Raw genomic sequence first — 16,900 nt, forward strand, 5'->3', positions numbered from 1 at the left:
TCCTCTGGGTGGTGTTGATGATCCTCTGGAGGGCTCTCCTGTCTGCTGCTGAGGAGCTGGTGAACCATACAGTGATACAGTACACCAACATGCTCGCGACGAAGCAGCAGTAAAAGGACACTAGCAGATTTTCCTGCAGGTTGTTTTTTCTGAGAATCTTTAGGAAATGGATTCGATGCTGTGCTCTCTTTATTACTGCTGGAGTGTTGTTAGTCCAGAAGAAACCTTCATCAAGGTGCATAGCCAGGAACCTGAAGGCAGGGACCCTTTCCACACAACCCCTGTTGATGGTTAGAAGATTAGGGTCTGCTTGGTTTCATTTTGGTTTCATTTCATCATCAGCATTTGGGCTGATACATCATGCTGTTGGGTTTGTATACCTAAAAAAACTGAGGTTGTTATGGCTAATGTCAGCAGTGATTCCCCCTGAATTTCACTTTTTGTTCATTCAGCGCTCAGTGTTGTTGAGCCCAACTAGCAGCTGTCGCATCTCCTCCATGGGCACAGTTCCAGCTGCTTCCCATGGAAAAGCCTAGTGCTCTGTTTACACATGCATTTTCCAAACCAACCAATTAATCTTCATCTTTGAAGCTCTATCTCTTGTAAAACAAACTATCTTGTTGAAATTGTTTGTAAGACTAAATCTGAAATGGTTTGTGTCTCCTGTTCCTCATTCTGGTGCATCAAGCTGTCATGGATTCATGAAACCCCTGCTATAGATGGCAGGAACTGCAGTCTTGTCTTAGCAGTTTTCAACCTATTTTGTTAGGTGTCTGTTGAGCTTAATATAAAGCAGCAGACCCCTGCTTTCCTGTGATTTTATCAGAGAGGTACCCAGGACAGTCTCACAGATATTGGATGACACAATCAGTGATTGGTGTTTTCCTCTATTATTGGCGTCCAGTGTTATCTGTCTCACTTCAAAGGATCTAGATATGATGATAGCAAATGAGCAGGTCGTTAAAACTCTTTTAACTTAACTAGTTTAAATTCAGATATTACACCAATCAAATAAATAAATAAAATGACAAAAAAAGAAACAGAGAAAAGGGAAAAGAACATTGTATTGTGGGAGGAAGTGTGAAATAGAAAAAGAGGAGGCTGAATGAGGTGAAATAAGCAGAGGTGGTGATTAGGAGAGGCAGACAGGAAGGGAGGCCCAACCATTACAAGAAACAAAGACATTTAAACTAAATGAGCTGTTTGTTTTCCAGTTTTCAGTGCTGAGAGTAAATATTGGCTTGTTGTTGCAGGACCTACCCTCTGTGGCTAATAACTGCCAATTAAAATCCAACAGTACCAAGCCACAGTTAAACAACTAATCTCACACGGCATATGGTTACTCTGCTTTCACTGGGAATGGTGAAGGCAACCAATTTTGAGGCTTCAGTTCAACAAGGGTTTCTATTCCTGAACACAGAATGAAACAAAAAGCACTCAGAGAGCACAGTACTCCGGCAAGGCTGTTCATTCCCCCATATGGCATGGTCAGAAATGCATATTTTTTTTGAAATGCAGCATTTGTTTATTAGTTATTGATACTGGAAATCACAGCAACATAGATTGTGTCCGTTTAATATAGATGTACCCACAAACAAAATCACCTTGCACTGAGCACAGGCCTGTGTTATACATGTACATAACCTAAATATGTAGTGGGCAGCAGAAATTGATGGGACTCAGAAACACCCCCACAATTTAATCGGTTGTTCCTTGTATGATTTGCGACAGATAAGTTCCGATAAGTCCACAGCGGTTGATTTGTAGTAGGATGACAATCATATGATCATCAGCAGGCAGCTGATGTAGTGCTCACTTGTTGTCATGGTTACAGTGACGCCATGTCACTATCAATGGTATATAAAGGAATCTTTAACAAATCCGTGGGTCCAGACTATAAGCCGCATCACTCCCAAAATCTAATCACTTGGTCCTTGTGTCATTTCTGACCTTTCCTGAAAATATTATCAAAGTCCATTAGTTTGTTTTTGAGTAATGTTGCGAACAGAGAGACAGACAGACAGACAGACGCCGATCATCACGTACACTACCAGTAAAAAAGTTTAGACACACCTCATTCAATGGTTTTTATTTATTTCTATTATTTTCTACATTGTTAATTAATACCGAAGATTAGCACTTCTTTGTTTACAACATAATTCCATATGTATTCTTTTATAGTTTTGATGTCTTCAGTATTAATCTACAATGTAGAAAATAAATAAAAACCATTGAATGAGAAGGTGTGTCCAAACTTTTGACTGGTAGTGTAACTGTGCTTTCCTTGGTGGACTGAGAGTATCAGCAGATGGCTCACAGAGTGAAAAGAAGATATAATTTCATTTTTTCTACAAATATTGTATTTGTTTCCAGCACCTCCACATTATTTCAACAGGATTAAAATTCTTTACAAATGAATCCTTCAATCTACATTGTGAGCTTGGAAATCCGTCTACTGCGCGAGATGTGGATACATCCAGCTGATGTAGCGTCTGTGTAACCTGGAGATGATGACAGTTGGAACAGTTAAGAGAAGATGAATGTTAAAGCGGCTGGAATAGGGTTTGGCCCCCGCTGTCATCTTTAGCTGCATGTGGCTTGGATTGGATTCTTCTGAAGAAGAGCTTGACAAAGAGCTCCCTCCCCAAAGTCTTTTCAAACAACATGATGCTGGCCTCATTAATGAAGGACTGCTGTCTGGCCCACGCACAATGATCCAGATGCTGAATGTCTCTGTCGCTCAACTCACGACACATGCAAATACAGTCTGATAAAGTGTCATTTTACTTTCCTACAAGCAGAATTTTAAATACCTTACATCATATCAGATCATTTTCATAATATCCAATCATTTTGCTTGTTTTTGATTACTGCAAAGAAAAGTTGAACACTGAAACAGGTTTTGCTTGCTGCTGTCATTCCACTTGGCTAATCCTTCCTAATGCAGTGTCAGTGATGATTCTCCTTCTGTGCAAAAAAGTATTCTACAGTTTATCTGAAGTTAATACGAAGCTTCATCAGTATGGAAGATATCGACGATGTGTTTCATTTAGCTTATGATAAGAGATTAGTCATAGCAGTACCAGTAACAGCACTAGTTGTGGTAAAAAATGTTTGACTTTATTGTGTATTTTATATGTACATAACATACATGTACGTTTGCACACATTTAGAGCATGCTGTAGTCCTGCTGGTGGTACCTGTAATTAAAACATGTCAGTAAACACCTCAGTGGAGCAAATGAGATGATGATCCTCTGACAAACTGCACACATCATGCAAAGAGCAGAGGGGTCAAACAGTGAGGAGCATTTCTTTTGATGAATGTGCCTTTAGCAGTAATGATGGTTGGAGCCAGGAGACAAATTGAATTGCAGGCCAACGCAGCGGATATAGTGAGGGAAGGACAGAGTGGGTGTTCTTTCCTTTTTATGAGATGGGTTTTAGCCATTAGGGCTGTGGTGGAGTTAGCAGACACTGCCTGTAACTGGTCACAATAGACCAGACACAACGCTGGAAAGCACGGTCAGTACTGAATCAATCAGACCTGGAGTAGATAAGAAAAAAATCAAAAGTGATTTCAATAATCAATTAGAAAGTCATCTCTCCCAAATCACAAACTGCTGCAACGACAGCATCTCTCATCAGTCTCTCTCCTTTGGCTACTTTAAACCACCCATATTCAAACATTTTCCCTGGAACTACATAGATGCTGCAGCTAAAAGAATAGTCTAACAGGGACATAGCAAACATGTTACTGCTGAATTTCATAAATGCCTTGTTTAGTTTTGTGATCTCAGTCAATTCAACTCATTTTGTAGTGGGTTGGAGGCATAAATCTCAGAGACATACACTAACCGTCAAAAATTTTAGAACACCCCAATTTTTCCAATTTTTTAAAAATTGGAAATGATGCATGTTAATGTCTCATTGTTCTCTGAAATGAAAGCAGAGAACAAATATACAAATAAAGTAAAAAAAAAAAATCAACTTAGATACCAAAATGTATTCTAAACTTCTGACTCATCAAAGTACCACCTTTGGCAGATATAACAGCTGAACACACTCATGGCATTCTTTCCACAGTGGAAATCAAACATTCTTCATAAAGTTCTTCCAACTCTGTAGCAGAAGTTCCCATAAATGTGTGGTTCTTGTAGGTTGCTTTGCTTTCACTCTTCTGTCCAGTTCATCCCAAACCAGCTCCATGGGGTTTAAGTCTGGAGACTGTGCTGCTACTCCATGTTTTCAAGCTCACCATCTGGTTCTTTGTTCCTAAGGTAGTTCTGGTTCTTATGTTCTGGGTCATTATCTGCTGTAGGATGAACCACTGACCAACTAGAACATACCAGAGGGTTCTGCATGGAGCTGCAGAATGCTGTGGTAGCTGTTTAGGTTCAGGGTTCCTCTCACTCTGTACAAGAACCGACCCTGGATCCAGCAGAACAGCCCCAGACCATCACACTTCCTCCTCCATGTTGGACAGTTGATGTTCCACACTGAGGAACCATCCTTTCTCCTACTGGATGGCTACAAAAATCCTGCTGATGAACCAAAGATTTAAATTTTGATCCATCAGTCCATAATACCATCTTCCAGTCTTCAGTAATCCATTGGTGGTGTTTCATGGTCCAGTCCAGCCTCTTTTTCTTATTCTGACGTCTTAGCAACGGCTTTCTGCTGCAACTGAACCTGTCAAACCTGCAACTCCAAGTCTTTTCTTCACAGTTGAAGCTGAGACTTCTTACTACGACCACTATGAAGCTGATTGAAGCTGTTGTCCTCTGAGCTCCTATCAACAAGCTGTTGACTCTCATAAACTTGTCTTCTGATCCTCTTGTGGCTTTGGGTCTTCCAGACTTCTTCCTGTCAGAGTTTCTCCAGTTTCTGAGCCTTTTGATGGTAAAGAAAACTGGACTCACGGACACCTTGACTTTCTTCACAGTTTCTCTGTAGGAATGACCTACATTTTTAAGTGTTATGATGGTCTGTCTCTCTTCTATTCTTAATTGACTTTTCCTCACCATTTTTATAGCGACACACTACTTTCTGCAGTACAGTTGTAGGAGCCAGGATAATTGTTTTCCTTTAATTAATTTCTGTTTTTCTTTAGTTAACCCCATCTAGTGGCTGAAGGATGGGGATAAAAGCAAGGGAGACTGCCAGGAAGGGCTGGCCTACCAGAAAGACACAGTCTTTTGACCACAATGCACATTGTCAGTTTATCTTTAGCATCTTATGTTTATAGCGAATACCATTTGTTTATAGCAATTACCATTTTTTGCACTACTGTACATTTCTGCATATATTGAGTTGTATTTAATTTTTACTACTATTTTCCTTTTCCTCCCTGTTCCTCTTTCTGTAGTTTCTTTATTTTTTATTATTCTCTTTCATATTCCTAGGGTGACACCAATAGCCGAAACCAAGTTCCTTGTACAGTATGTTGTGTACGTACTTGGCCATTAAAGCTGATTCTGATTCTGATTTTGTTTCTCAGTTAACAAGAAACTTATGTTACAATAAATAGTGCCTTATTTTTACAAAGTTTTTTTCTGTAGACATTATTTTCTTTTGGATGTGTGTAAAGTCAGATGCTTCGGTACAGCCACCACAGTGGCTATACAGGCTCAGGAATAGCCACTACACTGTTCAAATAATGCTCTGGAGGGTCTGGTGCTATGGTGTGTTCCAACACTACTTTTATGCAGACAGAAGGGGTTGGAAGTTGGGACACACCTCTAGGAACTGTAGCACCAACTTTAAAGGCTTGATCAATTTCCATTGCAGCAGAACAGCTTTAAATTGTTAACCCATTTCTTGTTCCATGAAGAAGGCCTTTTTGTATAATTCTAAAATGTACAATATTTTTCAATTTTGGGTAAACTTACCCCTTTTTTTTTAACCTCTAGCAGTTCACCACTTATTTTTGTACCATTTCAAGCTCTTCATTGGACTTGAACTACTTGATTTTCGATAAAAAATCGAAAAATTGAGGTATTCTAAAACTTTTGACCGGTAGTGTATATCTCCAAAATTATCTGAATGGATAAACACCACCACTAAAAAGTTTTATTTTTAAAATATTTTAAAATTTGTGCTGAATACATAATTTAAATTGTCATTTGTCAATAAAATGATCAGCTGTTGGCCTTTTATGCATCTTCCACTCCTGTTTTATATCATTAATGGAGCTTGGCATTACTTCCAAAATGCATGGGGGTCAACAAATCGCAATGCCCTTTTCTGTCCAATCATTTTCTAAAGTCCAGCCCACACACTTAGTCTATTTTATGACTGAGGCAGCGTTCATGCATTCTGCCCGCTCTACACTCACCACATTGCCGCTACACCAGCCTCTAAAGATCCACAAATCATCTCCTCTTCCTCCCCCACCTTCTCTATCAAAAGTTGAGTTTCGTAAGTGATACAGTTTAACAGTATCAAGATTTGAACCCAAACTTCCTGCAGGGTAGTCACAGTGTTTCTAGTGGCCACTGCTGCCCTGATAGTGACTGAGAATGTCACTTCACCAAAATGTGGCTGAAGTACACATTTAGGGTGTCCTCATGCAGAAGTGTGCACTGTAGAGTTCTCTAGGATCCACCTTCCCATGGTGTCCTTCATTCCACCACCCTGACAGATGTGGAAGGTTTTTGTTTTCCTTTGATTTCAGCATCTTGTGTGGTCCACATTAGTGTTTTTGCTCTATTCAGTCCCTCCAGGAGCAGGCGTTTTTCGAGATTGTTGCGGCCCAAAATGCCTGAATTCGCGGCAGCTTTTCTAAAAAATTGGGATGTAAGTTGTAATGTTTTAAGCTTATTTGTTGCGATGAAATTGTGGGAGACAGTGATAGTTGCTAAAAAGTTGCATCTTTTTCAGCTTTAAGAACATGTTTCAACATTGTAATTTACGATATTTATTCCGAAATTAATTCTTTAACGCTCCAACCCATTTACACAAAAGCTGGCACACCACAGTGGGATATTAGGAGCAGCCAGATACTGGTTTAACATGAACTGGTTGGTAGATTTAAGGCACAAAATGATAATTTGCTATGAAATGAATCACATTTGGACATATCTGTCAGAGGCTAAAAAGTTAATTTCACTTCCTGGCACACGTGTTCACACACAGGCTCACGGCTTGTCACGTCATTTAACAAGAAAAACACTCAGAGAGCAGTACTCCACCAAGACTGTTCATTACCTGACCCTGCACTGAACAAAGGTGTATGTGTGTTATGCATGTGTACATACCGAGTCACGTGACCTAAATATGTAGCGGGCGGCGGGAATTGATGGGACTCAGAAACACCCTCACAATTTATTCAGTTGTTCCTTGTATCATTTCCGATACGTCCATAGTGGTGGATTTGTAGTAGGATCGCAATGATGTGATCGTCAACAGGCCGCTGAGGTAGCTTTCACTTGTTGCCATGGTTACTGTGCCGCTATCGCAATGGGAAATCCTTAGCAAATCCGTGGATCCAGACTATAAGCCACATCACTGCCAAAATCTAATTGTTTGGTCCTTGTGTCATTTCTGACCTTCCCTGAAAATTTCATCCAAATCCCTTAGTCCATTTTTGAGTAATGTTGCTAACAGAGGAAAGATTCATATATGCCGATCGTCACATAACTCTGCCGTGTTTCTTGGCGGAGGAATTACTCTGACTTCCCTTCATACTTTCAGTGCTCCAACAGATCTGGATGCAACATCTTCCATCACAGTGATTTGTCTGGTCTGTGGTCTGCTCGTTTCAGACATTCTTCTAATATGTTTCATGGTAAAAAAAAAAAAAAAAAAAAAGTGTTTATCAATCGATAATCCATCCATCCATCCATCCATTATCTATACACTGCTTAATCCTCACTAGGGTCGCGGGGGGGACTGGAGCCTATCCCAGCTGACTCAGGCGAAGGCAGGGGACACCCTAGACAGGTCGCCAGTCTGTCGCAGGGCCACATACAAAGACAAACAAGCACTCTCACATTCACACCTACGGGCAATTTAGAGTAATCAATTAACCTTAGCATATTTTTGGACTGTGGGAGGAAGCTGGAGTACCCGGAGAGAACCCACGCATGCACAGGGAGAACATGCAAACTCCATGCAGAAAGATCCCGGGAAAGCCGGGACGTGAACCAGGGATCTTCTTGCTGCAAGGCGAAAGTGCTAACCACTACGTCACTGTGCAGCCCCTCAATCGATAATTTATTTATTTATTTTTTTGTATTCCACCACAATATTGCGTGGGTATACAACAGTTTATTTCCACTTTGGTGAAGAACATCAGGGAAATAATTGTTTTTCATGGTCTGTAGCAGTAATTTTTGTTGGTAAATGAGAGACATTAAAATGGGACATGTCTGCATCTTCAAACCAGAAACAAGGAAGTGAATTCGGTGACATACATGCATTACATTTGCGCTGGGGACTGCTATAATTGGTGGAACTCACGGGGCGCGGGCCAAAATTGTGGAAAAGTTGCTGTGATTGGACAAAATTGCAAGGTCACGCAGAATTGGTGGAGATTGGTTGAATTATATGAATTTGCACGATCACAACATCGCGAATTCCTGGGGGGACTGTTTATTAATTACAGTGTACCCAGTTGCCAGTTTGAGGGTTGTAAATGTATTTAATTCGAAACCCAAAGAAAGGACATAGCAATCTGCTATTTCTTTTCAAAGTAAGTTCTACATATCTGGACTTACTTTGTGCAAGCTAGTTGGACAAATTTTAAAACTTTAATCAAAGATAATGGGTATCACCGTGGTTATTGACTTCTTTGTAAACCAAGTTCTGTTCCTTGCACGGTACAATAAAAAGAGGAGCAACAATGTGCCACCTTCAGTCAGGGGGAACAGGTTGTTATAATGGAGAACCATGAACAGTATTAAAGAATGTACTATGATGTAAAGAACTGTTACTGAAAGTAAGGAGAGACAGAAATGCTGGCAGAAAATTGCTGAAGTTTTATTTATTTTACAACTCAGTTCATTCTCAGTGCATTTGCATATTAGTAACATGACAGTTGCACATCAGAACTCTACAATGTAAAATGTCATGCATTTCAACATGATACTCAACAAGTACATTTAGGTGTGATACTGTTTCTTAAAGAAGGAGAAATGGGAATCACAACACAGTTTTTGGCTAAATCAAAATGAAATAAATGTTTCTGGTTGAACATTCACTGTAATAAATACTAATAAACTGTTCACATTTCTAACTTGTGTTCTACTAGCTGCAGTACCCATAATGTAAAACAACACAAAGGACAAAGCATAAAAACACATTTTAGCATTTTCTGCATCACCAACTGAATGCATTTAGGATTCTTTACCTACTCCTGTCCTAAGACCTGCTACTTTGACACCATTTTTAAATTTCTGGTGCCAAACAGCAACAGTTGTGCCTTATATGAGGTCACAACACAGCATTAAAGAGGGATTTTGGGACCGTGGTTCACCAAAAAGAAGATAAAATGCTGCAGGTCCAGTGTGTGTAGTCTATACTGCCATCTAGTGTATAAATAGTGAAGCTGTTTTTGAGTATGCTAAGAATGATGTGTATTTGCTGCAGTACCGTGCCATGCTGTTTACAGCTTGTTTTGTTACATGAGCCTTGCTAACAGTAACGCTGCTTGCACTTCTCCACTTTGTGACCTCAAATGTTTTTGCTTGTTCGGTGTCTTTGTATGTTTTTATCTCAGCTTGATGTTTGAGAAAGTAAACAAGACGAGGTAGAATGTGTACCATGGTTGATAATCAGTACAGGCGTATTTGCTCTGATAACACAATTGATGGTGAGGAGACCAAATAACCTGCAGCTATTCCCAATTAAGGAATTGCTGCTGCTCTGGTCAAACAGAGACCTTGGACACTTTGAACTCTATCACCATGGTGAAGCTTTGCATTTTGGTCTCAGCACTGTGTGTGTGTGTGTGTGTGTGTGTGTGTGTGTGTGTGTGTGTGTGTGTGTGTGTGTGTGTGTGTGTGTGTGTGTGTGTGTGTGTGTGTGTGTGTGTGTGTGTGTGTGTGTGTGTGTGTGTGTGTGTGTGTGTGTGTGTGTGTGTGTGTGTGATAATGGCATACAGTATACCTGAAGTTCATGTACTTCACAGAAACGCAGACACAAATAGGCTCAAACACTTCCCATTGCCCTTTATCCTCTTGTATGTGGTCACTATGACAACTGTAGACAAACGCTACTGCTCACCACCCCTACCCCTTTCCTTGTCATGCTGACTGTTGTTGACTCTGCTGAATTAAGGACAAGTAATTGCTTTTCTTTAAATCGCTCTCAGGGTTTGGTGCTGTTGATCCATCCAGAGGGCAGAGCAAATTGCTTAATTCAATGGAAAAAGTAGAGGATTGAGAGGAATGGGGTCTGTGGAAGAAAGGATGAGGAGGGAATGATGTTATCTATATATTTTTTGATATGTAGTTAAATGTTGATGAGGTCTATCACTACTCTTGGTTAATTAAAAGTGCTCATATCAAATTTAAAGGAAAAACATATTGAGACATGGGCTTAGATTCAAATGATGTTTTCATAGAGATTTTCCAATACATTGTATTTGACCTTTGCGCCACTACTGGGAATCACCTTTGTCTAATGATGGTCAAAACTGTTGCTTCATCTAAAGCATGTTTCTGAGAAGTCCTCCAAAGCCTGCTCCAAAGTTTGTGTACTGTATGTTGTTTTCTCACTGGCAGCCTGGGGATTGCCAGAGAGTCATTAGAGACTTATTTATGCTGCTGAAACTGACATTCTTGTCAAAACATGTTTTTGTCATGTATCTCGATTCCTCAAAGTTACACATTCAAGAGTTATTCTCCATTGAAATAATCTCTTTGTGCTGTTTAAAGGCTTAGAGGTACACTACCAGTCAAAAGTTTGGACACACCTTCTCATTTCATGTTTTATCTTTATTTTCATGACTATTTACATTGTAGAGTCTCACTGAAGGCATCAAAACTATGAATGAACACATATGGGATTATGTAGTAAACAATAATGAAATAACTCAAAACATGTTTTATATTTTATATTCTTCAAAATAGCCACCCTTTGCTTTGATGACTCCTTTGCACTCTTGGCATTCTCTCCATGAGCTTCATGAGGTAGTCACCTGAAATGGTTCTCCAACAGTCTTGAAGGAGTTCCAGAGATGCTGAGCACTTGTTGGTCCTTTTGCCTTCACTCTGTGGTCCATCTCATCTCAAACCATCTGGATTGGGTTTAGGTCAGGTGACTGTGGAGGCCAGGTCATCGCCATCATCTCCTTCTTGGTCAGATAGTCCTTCCACAGCCTGGAGGTGTGTTTGGAGTCATTGTCCTGCTGAAGAATAAATGGTGATCCAACTAAACGCAACCTTGTGGTTTCAGGAGTAGCTGCTGGCAATGGTGCAGTAGAGTTAAGATGACTGGAAGAGAAAGTTATGCTTTGAATTTGTAGTATTTGGAAATGGGATAGTATATGTGATGGGTGGGTGACTTGATGATCCACATATGTGACACGTTGAAGCTGATTGCTTGAGGAATGGTGTGACAGTGCAACTTCCGGTCGAGATGCCACCACAAGGTGTCTCGATTTAACTGTGGGAGGCAAACTGCACATGAGAAAGAAGATCTCGACTGGAGAGGGCTACCGGGGATACTGGGAAAAGAGGAAGAAGCAAAGAAAAACTGGCATCTTGATGGGAGTTTGCTGGCAGGGAGGATGGAGGAGAGACGAGCCTACAACCCAGCACCAATGGAGGATGGGAGAAATTACTAACATGAGTGGGAGGAGGAAAGACGAGCAAGCAGCCCAGTATCAGTAGAGGGAAGGAGGCAGGTTGCTGGAAATGGGGCATAGAGAAGAGAATGCTGGCAACCTGGTAGAGAGGGAGGGAGAGGTAGAGGCAGAAGACGTGGGAATGGAGGATGGAGGAGAGATGAGCTAGCAAACATAGCGTATGGAGAGACAGAAGGGGTTTGCTTAGAATTGGGGATGGAGGAGAGACGAGTTTATAACGCAACAGGAAAGGGAGTGTTTGAGGTAAAGTCCTGCTCCTGAACTACAGCTAAAAATGATTGCCTCCAAACTGGATTTACTACAGGATCACAGGATGCATGGTACTTGAAGATGAAAGTGTGAGCTCCACAGTGAAGGTGATGGATCACTTATTTGAGGTTATTTTAGATAAAGTTTGGCCAGCAGCTTATTGGAGAAGAAAGTCAAGAGATATATTGCTCAATGGAAGCTGAGATTGGAACTTCAGTTGCAGTGATTCGAATGTGTATATGAGCTCTGTCACTTAAACTGGAGCGCACTGTCTTCTGTATGATTTAGGTATGCTGCTTTCTCTCTGGTTATCAAAGAGAAATTAAAAGAAAAATGACTCAAAGCAAGAAACAAAAGCTTCAGTCAGACTGGATCTGTCTTTGAGTCATTTGTTATCTTGCAGCAAGAAGGAGAAGGCCAAACATACATCTCGTAGACTGTCGATGAGGTTCTCTGTCCGATACAGAGTACAGAAGTTTTCTTACACAAAAATGTGACTGACGTCAAACTCCTGCTGTTGCTGGGCAGGTTACACTTAAGACATTGTTTGTTCTGACACCTTTGCACAATTCCTGGTACTGAGTACACATTTCTTGCTATCAAGTCTGAGTTTTTGGTTTACACGTTTGGTGAAGTTCCTGCTTTTGCAGTAGTAGATGTGAAACCGCTACATCTGGGGGCATGAGGACCTTATCTTCACCTAACAGAAAAACAGAAGCTATACCTAGAAGTAAGACCTATGAGTTCTTATTTCTAGGTATAGCTTCTGGAACAGAGGTTATACTGAGGACACAAGGCAAATTTCCATTACAGAGGCCATTTTTCTGTGGGTGTTAGGACACCTGTACTGGGTTGAGCTCTGGCCAGTTGTGACGATCTAAGCCATGCTGACAGACAAGTGGTTTCCCATAGAATGATATATTTATTGCTGTAATTTAAGAAAAAAGATTTGCGGACCTGAGCTGAACAAGTGCATATCTTGTTGTGTTGAACATCAATTTATACTGAACACTAGCACTACTAAAAAGCCCTAACTATATGGGTCATGCATCACTTTTCTACTTGTTTGTCTGTTTAGATTCTCAGTCGTCCAGGTCATGGTAATCATACAAGCTTCAGTAGAAATAAACTGGACTTGTTGATTCTTTAAGATGTTTCACCTTCATCCAAGAGGTTTCTGTAGTTCTGACTAATGAGGAGTTACAGAATTTGTAGTCACTCCAGGTCACATGACTAATGGTCTCACATAGATAGATATGTGCATGCGTGGGTTTTCTCCCTGTACTTCCAGTTTCCTCCCACAGTCCAAAAATATGTTCAGGTTAATTGATAATTCTAAATTGTCCGTAGGTATGAATGCGAGTGTGGCTGTTTGTCTGTATATGTAGCCCATTGATAGACTGGTGACCTGTCCAGGTCCAATGGATGGATAGATGGATGGATGATGATGGTCGGGTTTTTCTTTACTGAGACCAATGTGTGACTGTCTTTCCACAGCTGGACAACCCAGACGAGCAGGCAGCTCAGATCAGAAGAGAGTTGGACGGACGACTGCAAATGGCGGACCAAATCACTCGGGTATGGGCCAAACAATGGATGGGTAGTGGGATGATGGAAGGGCTGATGGGTGGGTGGATAGATGGAGTTTAACTTTGAATATGATGATTAGGGCAGCATATTTTTTGGAATATAATGAACATGTTTGGTACAATATCAGTTCAGGTACAATTCTCAGAATTTTATTGATCTACAATATTCATATTTATTCTACTTGGTTTGTATGTTGTTGTATAATTTCTGACTATTATTGTTGATACTGTGCCTATTAATGTTATTAATTATTAGTAATCATTTGTTTTTATCAATACAAAATGCTTTACAAGGCAAGATATAGAGTAAAGATACATTCACACAGACTCATCATTTAGGGATGTCTGATTTCTTAGCAGGTTATTGACTGGATCATGCTCATTAATTAATTGACTGAATTTCTGTTTTGGTTAGCATGGTGGCAGGTTTCCTAAGTTTGCCTCCAGAGAAATGGAGGTCATGTACATTGAGGAGCTACGATCCTCTGTCAACCTGCTGATGGCAAACCTGGAGAGCATGCCAGTGTCGAAGGGAGGAGAGTTCAAGCTGCAGAAGCTAAAACGAGGTCACAACACCTCTATCATGGACATGGGGCAGGAGGATGAAAACACACTGTCCAAATCTGACGTGGTGCTGTCCTTTACCCTGGAGGTAGGTAGACACCTATTAAACAGTCCTGGTAATGGACACTGTGTTTCCAGTGTGTTTTCCTCTTTTACTGATATGCATTACATGGAATACAAACAAAATAGATGATGTCAGTCATGCTGTGCTCCTCCTGGTAAGAAGAAATAATGACAGTTTAGACTTGGATGGCAAAAAAGGAAAATGGTTTTTTAAATTATTTGACCATGAAACAGAATTTAGAAAAAAAAAAAAAAAACACCTAAAGGCTTGGAAGCATTTTTTGCTGTGAGCAGCACATGCCAGTTTAGCTGCTATGTTCCTCTATAGATAAGAGAAGATCAATAAGAGTACTGTTTTGTTGTGTATGCATTTTTGAGTACTATTGTTGCTGTGTTGTTTTTGTATTCTAAAATGGTTTGCATCATTTAAATTGAAAGGCGTTGTACTTTCATGCAGCATTCAAATCAGAAGACTTTTCAGCTGGCCAGTAGGTATGTAAGGAGTTAGTTGAGACATTTTGCACTGAAAAGTGAAGTGAAATCCCAATTCTGAATGACTCTCTTTTTCTAAAACAAAAATAGTGTAATATATACAGTGCTCAGTGCATGATAGATAGATAGATAGATAGATAGATAGATAGATAGATAGATAGATAGATAGATAGATAGATAGATAGATAGATAGATAGATAGATAGATAGATAGATAGATAGATAGATAGATAGATAGATAGATAGATAGATAGATAGATAGATAGATAGATAGATAGATAGATAATTTACTGTCATCTTACAGCATTATTTTTTTCATGGTTTCCACATAATCTCACACAACATATGGACTACAAAAATCAAAACAAAGCAAACAATAAAGTTTACTTCACATACAACAACATGAACAACCAGAAAAGAACTCAGAGAGTGCAGTGCTCCGCCAAGGATGTTCATTCATCCATATGACATTGTCAGAAATACAGCAATATTTTTTTATTTTAGAAATGCAGCATTTGTTTATTAGTTACTGATGATCAGAAATCACAGCAACATAGGATGTGTCCATTTTATATAGATGTACCCACAAACAAAATGACCTTGCACTGAGCACAGGCGTGTGTTATGCATGTGTACGTTATGTACGAATACTGTATGACCTAAATATGTAGCGGACGGCAGGAACTGATGGGACTCAGAAACACCCCCACAATTTAATCAGTTCCTCCTTGTATCATTTCATATGGATAAATCTGTAGCAGTCGATTTTTAGTAGGATCACAATCATGTGATTGTCAGCAGGCAGCTGACGTGGTGTTCACTTGTCATGGTTACAGTGACGCTGTGCCGCTATCTGGCAATGATACAGAAATCTTTCACAAATCTGTGGATCCAGACTATGAGCCGTATCACTGCCAAAATCTAATCACTTGGTCCTTGTGTCATTTCTGACCTTTCCTGAAAATATCATCAAAATCCGTTTTTTGAATAATGTTGCCAACAGACAGACAAACCAATGCCGACTGTCACATAACAAGTAATAATAATGCTGACAATCAGAAATCACAGACAAGAACCAAGGATTAATTCCAGGCTTCTCAGGGCTCGATAGCTCCCATCCCTCCCCTGTCTAGGATGTAAAACTCCTGTATCTAAAGCACATAGCATTTCAGTTCACAGCAGACTGTCTGTTGCACTATACCTAGTATGAACAGTTTTCAAGTTCATGGAAGATAATCTGTAGTACAAGTAAAGAGATGACTGCAGGTCGTGATACTGAATAAAATTCACTACACATGGACATTTTCATTTCAGTTCACCTTCAAATAACCAACAAGAAGTGAAAGATTAGTAAAGTGTGCAGTCAATAAAGTGTCCACAGCTGTGCAATAGTGCCACCATGTGGTGAATTGTTGGGTTCATGCTACTCTACTTGGCTAAAGCTTGAGTCTGTCCCGTCGCTTAGTCTGTGATGACTTAGAGGACTGACAGCTGCACAAATATAAATTTGAGGCCCTCACAGTGGTAATTTCAACAGTCATTTCTTGGCAATCAAATATACACTACCAGTCAAAAGTCTGGACACACCTTCTCATTCAATGCTTTTTATTTATTTATATTTTTTCTACATTGTAGATGTAGTAATACTGAATATAAACAATTTTGTTTACAACATTATTCCATATGCATTCTTTTATAGTTTTGATGTCTCCAGTATTAATCTACAATGTACAAAATTATTAAATAAAACCACAGTCAAAAGTTTGGTGCATCCAAACTTTTGACTGGTAGTGTAAGTCATGCTCATGCTCTCATCAGACATCATAACAATGGAGATGCAATCTGTAGCCTGTTGCTAGATTAGCTACAACAAATTAGTCAAAAATACACTACTATTCAAAAGTTTGGGGTCACTTAGAAATGTACTTATTTTTGAAAGAAAAGCATTTTTTTTCCAATGAAAACAACATTAAATTAATCAGAAACCCCATCTAGATATTGTTAATGTGGTAAATGACTATTCTAGCTGGAAACAGCTGATTTTTAATGGAATATCTCCATAGAGGTACAGAGGAACATTTCCAGCAACCATCACTCCTGTGTTCTAATGCTACATTGTGTTAGCTAATGGTG

At 39.7% G+C, this 16,900-nt stretch overlaps 1 protein-coding gene across 18 annotated transcripts in view; it reads left to right on the forward strand.

The window, feature by feature from the left end:
* Positions 1-16,900, forward strand: part of cadpsa (Ca2+-dependent activator protein for secretion a) — a 179,218-nt gene that overhangs the window by 40,545 nt on the left and 121,773 nt on the right. For all 18 annotated transcript variants that reach the window (XM_055010580.1, XM_055010575.1, XM_055010576.1 and 15 more), the window contains exons 4-5: positions 13,558-13,638; positions 14,065-14,301. In XM_055010580.1, coding sequence (XP_054866555.1) covers positions 13,558-13,638; positions 14,065-14,301 — 318 coding nt within the window. The remainder of the gene's footprint in view (positions 1-13,557; positions 13,639-14,064; positions 14,302-16,900) is intronic.

This window comes from Amphiprion ocellaris, chromosome 5 (assembly GCF_022539595.1).
Source record: "Amphiprion ocellaris isolate individual 3 ecotype Okinawa chromosome 5, ASM2253959v1, whole genome shotgun sequence".
Classification (NCBI taxonomy): domain Eukaryota; kingdom Metazoa; phylum Chordata; class Actinopteri; family Pomacentridae; genus Amphiprion; species Amphiprion ocellaris.